General features: G+C 62.9%; 1 protein-coding gene across 4 annotated transcripts in view; it reads right to left on the reverse strand.

Annotated features, from left to right (window-relative positions):
* LGR6 (leucine rich repeat containing G protein-coupled receptor 6) overlaps window positions 1-5,219 on the reverse strand; it is a 64,694-nt gene extending 59,475 nt beyond the window's left edge. For 2 of the 4 annotated variants that reach the window (XM_018060860.1, XM_018060858.1), the window contains exons 1-3: window positions 3,754-5,219; window positions 1,631-1,702; window positions 1,475-1,495 (exon numbers count right to left, since the gene is read on the reverse strand). In XM_018060860.1, coding sequence (XP_017916349.1) covers window positions 1,475-1,495; window positions 1,631-1,702; window positions 3,754-3,815 — 155 coding nt within the window. In that variant the 5' untranslated portion in view covers window positions 3,816-5,219. Of the gene's footprint in view, window positions 1-1,474; window positions 1,496-1,630; window positions 1,703-1,817; window positions 1,941-3,753 lie in introns of those variants that run through there. The other 2 variants (XM_018060859.1, XM_018060861.1) reach the window with 2 other exon arrangements.

Genomic DNA, 9,879 nt, shown 5'->3' on the forward strand with positions numbered 1-9,879 from the left:
TCTCTGCAGAGTACATCATGAGAAACACTGGGCTGGAAGAAGCACAAGCTCGACTCAAGATTGCCGGGACAAATATCAATAACCTCAGCTATGCAGATGACACCACCCTTATGGCAGAAAGTGAAGAAGAGCTAAAAAGCCTCTTGATGAAAGTGAAAGTGGAGAGTGAAAAAGTTGGCTTAAAGCTCAACATTCAGAAAACGAAGATCATGGCATCTGGTCCCATCACTTCATGGGAAATAGATGGGGAAAACAGTGGAAACAGTGTCTGACTTTATTTTTTTGGGCTCCAAAATCACTGCAGATGGTGATTGCAGCCATGAAATTAAAAGATGCTTACTCCTTGGAAGGAAAATTATGACCAATCTAGACAGCATATTAAAAAGCAGAGACATTACTTTGCCAACAAAGGTCCGTCTAGTCAAGGCTATGGTTTTTCCAGTAGTCATGTATGGATGTGAGAGTTGGACTGTGAAGAAAGCTGAGTGCCGAAGAATTGATGCTTTTGCACTGTGGTGTTGGAGAAGACTCTTGAGAGTCTCTTGGACTGCAAGGAGATCCAACCAGTCCATTCTAACGGAGATCAGTCCTGGGTGTTCATTGGAAGGACTGATGCTAAAGCTGAAACTCCAATACTTTGGCCATTTCATGTGAAGGGTTGACTCATTTGAAAAGACCCTGATGCTGGGAGGGATTGGGGGCAGGAGGAGAAGGGGACGACAGAGGATGAGATGGCTGGATGGACTGACTCGATGGACATGAGTCTGAGTGAACTCCGGGAGTTGGTGATGGACAGGGAGGCCTGGTGTGCTGCGGCCCACGGGGTCACACAGTCGGACACGACTGAGCAAGTGAACTGAACTGACCCCTCGGTGACCGCCTTGTGCAAAGAAGGCCACAGGTCAGGGTGGGGCTGTGGGGGCAGCAGGGCAGGGGGACAGCTCACCGCTGCAGGGGGGCTTCAGGCGCTCCGGGGTCGGCCCCCAGGATCCGCTTCGCCCCCAACCCGGGGTCAGGCCCTCTGAGGACCCTCCCCAGCCTGCCCTCGGATCCTCTGTGTCTGTTCGTACTTCCTTTCAGGCATACTCTTCCCAGGGACAGGGCGGGGACTAGGGTCTGGGAGAGGCTGCCTTCACGTCCCCTCCCTCAAGGGGGCTGTGGGGTCAACGAAAGAGCAACACAGGGTCCTCTTCCATCCTCATGTTCCTTCTGCTTCCAGGACACAGATGCCTGGGAACTGGAGCGGGGGATCCCACACTGTGGCCAGAGAGGAGGACCGGGGTTCAAAGGGAAGGGCAGTTAAGAAGCCAGTGTGGAGTCTGCTCTGCAGGTGCAGTCCAGCTCCTCCCGGTCTGAGACGCCTGGACCTGCCCTGGACCTGCGGGCCACGTTCACGGTTCACCACACTCCCTGACACTGTGGTGTAAGCATCGGGGCTGTTAAACATCTGTTTGCGAACCACCAACTTTCTTACCGACAAGGCAAAAGCAAAGACCTGGAAATAATTAAAGGGAAAAGTGAAGATACGGAAATAAGCAAGCCAGTGGCAAAGCAAGACACAGGCTCCAAGCCTCCATCTGCCCAGAGTCCTCAAAGCTGAGTCTCCACGTAATGTGGGACTTAGACTTACAGGATTTTCAGGCTGCTGAGGCCAGAGAACGTTTGTCCCGGGATGTGCGAGAGGCGGTTCCCCGAGAGGCGCCTGCGAACCAGAGAGAAGAGCGGGTGACGCTGGCGGGCGGCCCGGCAGGGCGGTGGCCCCACGCAGAGTCCCGGGACGCAGGTGGGGAGGGCGGTGGTGAGACTGCCCTGCTGACCTCACAAGGACCCCCACTTGCTGAGGAGGAAACCGAGGCTCAGTTCAGTGTGTGGGTATCTGGCAGGCGGCCGGGCAGGGCGGTGGCCCCACGCAGAGTCCCGGGACGCGGGTGGGGAGGGCGGTGGTGAGACTGCCCTGCTGACCTCACAAGGACCCCCACTTGCTGAGGAGGAAACCGAGGCTCAGTTCAGTGTGTGGGCATCTCCCAGACCCGATTATCTCCTGGGCCACGTCCACCCACAGCCTGCCCTCTGCTGTCCTGTCGGCAGACACGTGGGTCTCCCTGAGCCCCAAACTGCACAGCCAAGCCCACTAATCTGGAGAAGAAACGGGCTGTACGCACGAATCGAACACTGTGGTCCAATCAAGCACTTCCACACTGGCCACGAGTGACCATCGACTCCAGGAGGAATAGCTGAGACGGAGTGCGCCCGACACACGTCCCCACAGGAGTCTGCACGGCGCCTGGGGGCCTCCAAAGTCCCCACGGGCATCGCCAGGACTCAGCTCCCAGAGGCCTGCTGACCTGGGAGCTGGGCTGGCACAGCTCAGAGGCTGTCTTTCTTAATCTCTCCACTGAGCGTCTCCAGTTGACATTTATTGTTTTTCCTTTCGTTTTGCTTATTTATTTTACTTCATCTCACTTCATCTCATTTCCCTTTATTTCTTATTTCCCCTTATTTCATTTTTTTTCTCTTTATTTGGTGGAATCTTCATTTTGTGACATGCGGGCTTCTCTCAAAACTTCCTGTTTCAAAAAAGGTGCTGTGACCTTTGGGGTCTCCACGCTTGGGTTCCGTAGGAGGGCATTTTTGCCTCCAAAATGGGCCAACAAGCCCCTCAGGGACTGGAGGACCGAGGACCAGCCCCGGGCTCAGGCTGTGCGCGTCACCAGCCCGACTCGGTGGCCTCTGTCCTGCCATTCCTTCTCACCAGGCAGGCCCCCTCCGCGGCCTCGCTGTCCCTTCCCCTGAGAACTGCCCATGGTTCCTCCAAGGGGCCTCTCCCTGCTCCGGGCCAACGCTCATCCTGACCCCGAGAGTCAGCGTCCACTAGGCGCTGCTCATGCGCTTGGGCAGGGCAGGGTGCCCTCGGGGGCCTGTCCAAGGGCCAGTGGGGAGGGCTGTGCGGGGGGGAAGGGCTCAGGGTGCAGGTGGAGTGGTGAGTGTTTGGAACCGGGAGCCTGTGATCTGAGAGTTTAATCGAAACCAGCAGAACCCCAAGATTGATGGTGCCCAACATGAACCAGCAGGCTGGAGTCCTGGGGATCAGGCAAGGAGGAGGGCGGGGTGGGAAGAGGGTGGCCTGGCTTCCCCGAGGAGACAGAAGGCGCTCGGCCGAGGAGCTGACTCACTCATGCACAGCACTAGCTCGTCCAACCAGCAGGCAGGCTTCTAGGCTGTCGGAAGGGACCAACCAGGGAGGGCTTCCTGGAGGAAGTGGGCCTTGCGTTGGCCCTGATAAGAGTAGAGAGATAACCTGCTAGGCTGGAGGGGAAACTGGCTCCCATGGAGCACAGCTGGCTGGTGGGCTTGGTCCAGGTGAGGGAGGGTCCTTGAAGCGGCTTTTCCGGGTTGTGGCGAACTAGAGAAGGCTTGTGAGCTGGTGAGAGCCACCCGCAATGGACAGAGTGTATCGGAGAGAGGGAGTCGCAAAAAGACTCAGCGACCCTCACTTTCAAGGAAAGGAGAAGTGTTGACAGAAAGCTGGTCAGCTTCAGGGAGGTAGAGGCTCACGTCCGAGTTCCTGGGTCCACGCTGCCCCAACTCAGCCTCACACCTCGGCAGGTGGTGCTGACCCTCTCTCAAAACGGCTCCTTCCGCCGGACTCCCCCTCTCCCCAGGGAGCCCAGTGTCCTGGTGTCAGAGGTTACAGTACCCCCCTCCAGCCCTTCCCGACAGCCCCTCCCACCCCTCACCAAGGCCTCTACTCACAGCTCCTCCAGGAAGCGCAGGTGGCGGAAGACGCCAGGCCAGAGTTCCGTGAGGTTGTTCATGCTCAGGTCTCTGCGAGACAGAAGCAGGCAGATGAGCAGACCGTGTCACCCAGGCCCGCGGTGCTCCCCGAGGCTCTCTCCTCCCAGTGGGATGGGCCATGATGAGAGCCGAGGAGGAAGCTGACCCCCCAGCAGGGATGAGCCAGAGAAAAGTTCACAGAACGTTAGAGCAGGATGGGGCTACTCAACACTCAGGACTCCTGTGGACGTTTTATCCAGCCCCCATGGGCTCCTGGGACCATCCCCAGACTGGCCAGCGAGATTCCACGGCCCTCTAGGCCTGCAGTCTCTCTCTCCTGCTGTCCCCCCACCGCACCCCCAGGCTCCTTCTCCTCTTCTCCATCCAGAGGGCATGGGATCCTACCGAATCCCGCCTAGACTAGCTGCCTTCCCACATTATGAGAGACCCTGAGGGTGGCTTCTGCGCCACGCCTTCGAGGTACCCTGCACACAGATGATACCGCAGGAACAGCCAGCATCTGCTGGAGGTCCACTCTGTCCAGGGCCAGCGGCCCTTTATCCAAACAATCCTACTGAATTCTCCCAACGACCCCAAGGTGGATACCAATGTTGCTTGCACTTTACGCTGAGAAAGCAGAGGAAAGACTGAAGCCAACTTTCTCCTTGATTTACCCACCTGACTGAGGGCTCTTAACTACTCTCTCAGTCACCAAGTCCATAAAAATGGGGGAACGCCCCCAAACTCCTAGGGTCCTTGTACGGATTAAGTGAGCCAGTGCCTACTGCCTGCCAGAACGCGCACAGCATCCCCTCCGCCTCCTGCCCCTCAGTGACCAGTGGGCAAGAGCCCCACAGTCTGCGGCCGGCCGGCCCCAGGGTCTTCCTCCCAGCCCGCGCCGGAGACTGCATGTGTGCGTCTCAATCTTGGGATCCCTCACAGCAGCCACTGGCCTCTGTCAGCTCCCTCCTCCCAGGGATGCACTTTCACCACAAACCCCAGGGTCTCCATTTCCTGCAAGAAATGCCTGTGCTGAGGTGTGTGCTGGACACGGGGTGTGGGGCAGGAGCTGGGGGCCCAGCTTCCACGGATGCAAAGGCTGTTGAGGCGCCAGCGTTTTATCCCTGGTAAAGCCGGACAGATCCTGAGGAAGGCAGGCGCCCCGTGCGGGCAGAGTCGAGGGGCCGGCGGCTCCCCTCCCGCCGCACCCGAAGCCCCGACCCACCGTCCACGACGGGGGCCGGCGGCCACAGAGCCGCGGGGCGCGCAGGGCAGCGACGGGAGCAGAAAGCGCGGCCCGGGAGCCCAGGCGCGGAGCCTCCTGCGGGACCCGGGCCGGCGCACCGTCGGCCCGGCGGGAAGAGTCGAGGAGCCGCGGAGCCGGCACCCCTGGACGCGCGCCCGAGCGCCTCCGGACGTGCCTCCACACGCGCTCGCGGGGCGTGTGACTCGGGCCCCGCCGCTCAGCCGGCGCGCCGGGGGCCGCAGCGCCGCGGCTCTGATGCGGCTCCAGGCCCCCCACCCGCCCCGGGCCCGCGCTGAGAGCGGCCTCATTGTTCTCCCCGGGAGGAGCGGCCCGCCGCGCGCCGCCCGCGTCCTGCCGGGACAGCGCCCAGCCCAGCTGCGCGGCTCCGGGGGGCCGGCGCCAAGCAGGGGCGGGGGAAGCGCGGGCCGCTCGCGGGGCGGAGGCGCCGCGGCCGCGGGAGAGCCGCCGGGCACGCGCGGCCGCGGGGCTCCGGGCGCGCGCTTGTGCACGCGCGCGGCACGCCAAGTCCGCGCTCTCCACGACGGGCCGCCCCGGGGGACGCTCAGCCGTCTCGACCCCTTCTTGGCTGTGACCCCGGGCGAGCGGAGGGGCTCCGACCCGGCCGGGGAAGCGCAGGCTGCTTGGCGGGGCTCGGCGCCCCGCTCGCGGGCGGACGGCACACCAACGCCCGGCGCGAACGGCACCGCGGCCCCGCCGCCGCACGAGCGCGGGCAGCGCGCGCGCACGCAGCACGCGCGTGCACCCAGCGCGCAGCACGCACGCACCACGCACACGCATGCACGCACCACGCACACGCATGCACGCACGGCTCCCAGCGGGTGCTTCACTCAGAAGCGCGGGTTTGGCTGAAGCCTGCACGCTGGCTGCGCGGCGCCGCCTTCCCGCGCGCTGGGCCTTGCCCGCTGCCTCTCTCAGCTCGAAAGCAGGGCGAGGCTGGGTGTCTCCCGCCGCGCGGCCTTTCCCAGCAGCCCTCGGGGCGCTCCGTGCGCCTGGCTGTACTCGCCCGGGCCAGGCCGGTAGAGGGTCGACGGGCGAGCCTGGCAGCCTGCACACAGCAGCGTTCTCAGCGCTCGACCCCGGGTGCCCCGGACCACCAGGGAAGCTGGGAGAGGCAGCGTCGCCGTGGAGACCAGAAGGAGCCGGGGACTCGGGGGCAGAGAGCCGGCGGGCCCGAAACTAGGCCGGGTTGGGGTAGCAGGAGGCCCGCCGCTGGGGTCATCGGGCCGACACCTAAGTGCCCTTCGGGACTTGTTCAGTGCGATTTTCCTGTGAGCAGACGACAAAGCCCTGTTCCTGTGAGGCGGGCCTGGGAGGACTGTCCCCACCGGGGGCAGAGGCCGGGACGCAGGGTCCATCTCTGCAGCCAAGTGGAGGGCGGCCAGAGTGACCAGGAGATGAGCCCCTCTCCCCCGGCCGCGCCGCGGGCTATCTCCTCTGAGAGGCCCTCCCCCCAGAGCTGAGCAGGGTCCTGCGTCCTGCACGTTTGTTCAGGCTCCTGCAGGGGCGTTAGCTGGGCACTGCCCTTCCCCACCAGCAGCCAGCTGCGCTGACCAGCCCGCAGGCCTGCTTGTGCTGGCTGACTCCCGGCAGCCTCGCTCTTCCCATATGTGAGATGGGGATGTACTTGCTGGAGCTGAGTGAGAAACATAGGAGTCAATGAACAAACCAGTTAGGAAAACACAGGGCCCGCTCAGCAGGCCTTCATAACATCCTGGCCCTGACGAATCATGATGCTCACGGCTCAGTACCCCTGTGACCCCGGCTCCTGCTCGGGGACGGCTCACTCTCAGGCCTGGGGCACCTGGCACACGGGCTGCAGCACACACAGTGAAGGACCCCAGCCTGGCCCCACTGTCTTCCTGGAGGCTCCGAACCAGCCGACACAGAGTTGTCTCAGAGTTCTGCACATTTCCCAACAAGGGCATGACTCCAGCACCAGTTGTTAGACACACCACAGCACCACCTCAGGCTCTCCGCTTCAGACAAACTCCTCTGTGAGAACAATGCTGTATTTTTAAACAAAGGGGCTATTGCTCGATTCCTGCCTGTCTTGGCTCCTGTTTGTAACACAGCCTCTCGCTAGGGTTCGAGAAGGACGTGGGCGGCCGGGGGTGGGGAAGACAGATGCTGCTGGGGAGCGCTGGCATCTGACCTAGAGGTCAATAGGGGGTCCCCGTGGTTTCCAAGCCAAGACAAGGCTTGTGCATGTCATATGGAACCGGGGAGAGACAGGAAACTCAGAGGGTCATCAGGTGACCCAGTTAATCCAAGTAGGCAGGAGGGATAAAGCCAGGGAAGGGGACATTCCTGAAAGTCAGGTGAGAGGGGAGAAAGTAGATTTCAGCCCTGGCCTGTGAACCCACAGGAGCCAGGGAATGGTGCTCACTCTGTCTGCTCCAAGCGACAGCAGAGGAAGGAGACGGGGCCGGAAGAGGCCAGAGGCGCCTCCTGCTCAAGGATGCTGCATTCGGAAACCGAGGTTTGGCACCAACGTCAAGCCGCACCCTCATTTCCACCTCTTCTTGGAAAAGGGAAAGTGCCGGCTGGACCAGCAGGAGAGGGTGCGGGTGCCTGGGTGAGGGGAGGAGGGTGGCCTCGGAGATGGAGAGGGTCCCGGGCTGACCTGACTCTCAGCCCTGCGGGAACCCCTAAGTGGGGGAGCCAGGCTGTCCCAGGCTCAGGGGACATGGCTGCTCTGCTGGGCAAAGTGATCAGGCTGGGAGGTCCCAAGGCCTCTGCCCAGTCAGAAGTTCGTCCCTGCCCCAGTGGTCAGTGCTGACCCCCTGGGCCTCCCTCCACTAAGCCCAGAACGGGCGAGGGCTCTGCAGAGAACAGTCAGGACGGGCCGCCTGGGTGTCTGCTTCCCTATGCGGGCCACACACACACAGGCCAGCGGGACGCCACGGGCCCACTCAGGGCAGCCGCACGCAGCCTAGGGAGGCGACGGGCCACCCCCGCCCGAGATGGTTCAGACCGCCACCGCCTGCACTGACTGTTCACACTTCAGGTCATTAAATCAGAGTGAAAGTTCAGTGCCTCCTCTACACTTGCCACACGTGGCTAGCAGTTGCCACACCGGACGGAGCAGACACAGGGCGTGTCCTTGGTGTCCTGTCGGAGGTCCTGGGATGGCCCTGCCGTCGGCCCATTGCCCCCTTCATCTCCGCTCTCTGCCGGCTGCGTGACTGGGCGAGAGACCTCAGCTCTCCCCGCGCCATCTCCTCCCTAGGAAAGCGCTTCACCAGCGCTGGGCACCCTGAAAGCAACTCCGCGCCTGTGCAGCTGCCCACCGTGGCCCAGCGCACGCACCTCCGACCCCCAGCCGCTTAGCGCCCTCCAGCTTGTGAAGCACCTGCAGTGTATCAGGCCCCGCGCCACGTGCTGAAGCTGCCGACCCAACAGTGTGGGACCCCCTCAGAGCCCAGTCAGGTGGCACAGTGAGACAAGTGGGCAGTGGCACGGGCGGGGCTGGACCTCACAGGGCCTGGGTGTGGCCGCTGACCCCTGCAGGCTCAGCAGAGGCTGGCATCCCCGTGGCGCTGGTCTCCCGACACGACGGCTGCCTCATCATCACACAGGCAGCGCCGAGCGGTGGATGCTCCCCAGGCAGCTCCAACCAAGACTGACCCAGATCCAAGAGTCCACTTGGGGGTCCCCCTAGATCCCGCCCAGCTCAGCACCCTCCACTCACCAGCACTGCCTTCCAGCCCTGCCCTGACCTTCCCCCTGTCCGTCTCTGGAGGTGTGAGGTGGGAATCTGTCCTCCCTGTGGGCCCAGAGCCCCTCAGAGAGAGGGCTGGGGCATCCCATTAGGTCAGAAGTCCTCCAGGGCACCCAAGAGACGGGGTGGGGCAGGGGCAGAGGGCAGGCTGAGGACCGGGCAGCCCTGGGCCGGGCAGGAGGCAGTGTGCTCTCCGTGCTGAGCAGACCGCAGCCCTGGGCCCCGCTTGTGGAGCTGAAGCTCCGGCCTTTGCTTCTCTGGCTCAGCTGCACTTTGCTACATTGACTCAGTGGCAGGAGTGTCTGGGGGAACCTGGAGAGGCCCTGTATTCCGAGTCCTTCCACCCCGCACCTCCCAGCTGGGTGCCCTCCTCTGGCATCAGGACTGCGGTCCCAGCAGCTGCCCTGGCCACCCTCGTCCATCCCGGCCGGATGGTTCTCTAGAGTCTCAGCTCGAGTCTGAGGGACTCAGAGCACCAAGAGCCATCTTTGCAGGGAGGGACCGTCGTGCAGATGCCGATCAGGGCAGGGACCCTCCAAGGCCACCCGGGAGGCCCCCGCCCATGCAGGTGCCGTCTGGAGCCGCTGGCACAGCCTTGGCCTCATTCCGTCTAATCCTTTCATCAGGCCGGGAGAGAAGTTCTTTATTTCCTTTTCAGCGCAGAAAGGAAGACTCGGAAATATCAAGTTACTGCCCGTCTAGTCACAGTAAGAGGCTTGGTTCTGCTGAGCCCAGCCGGGCCTCGCGCCTGCCCCAGCCGCCCGAGGCTGAAAGGTGTGCGGTGGGGGCGGCGGCCGGGAACAAAGGAGGGATTGGGCCTCTGGGTCCCACTCGCCCGGCTGCCAGGACCAGTGGAACTTTCCAGAGCCCAGCCCTGCTGTCTCTCCCCGGGGAGGTCCTGCCGGCCCGCAGAGCCTCTCCTGTCCTTCCGCCCAGAGCCCCCAGCCCCTGGCCCGGCGGATCCCGCCATGTCCTGTGTGGGTCATCGCCCACCCGCCACCTTCTCCGTCCCCCCGGAGGAGCTCTGACAACCCGCCCCCTCCCAGCTCCTGCCCATCTGGGCCACAGGCCCGGGAAATGAGGGTCGACTAGCAGCCCCGTGGAAGAAGGGGCCCCA

This window comes from Capra hircus, chromosome 16 (genome assembly GCF_001704415.2).
Source record: "Capra hircus breed San Clemente chromosome 16, ASM170441v1, whole genome shotgun sequence".
Taxonomy (NCBI): Eukaryota; Metazoa; Chordata; class Mammalia; order Artiodactyla; family Bovidae; genus Capra; species Capra hircus.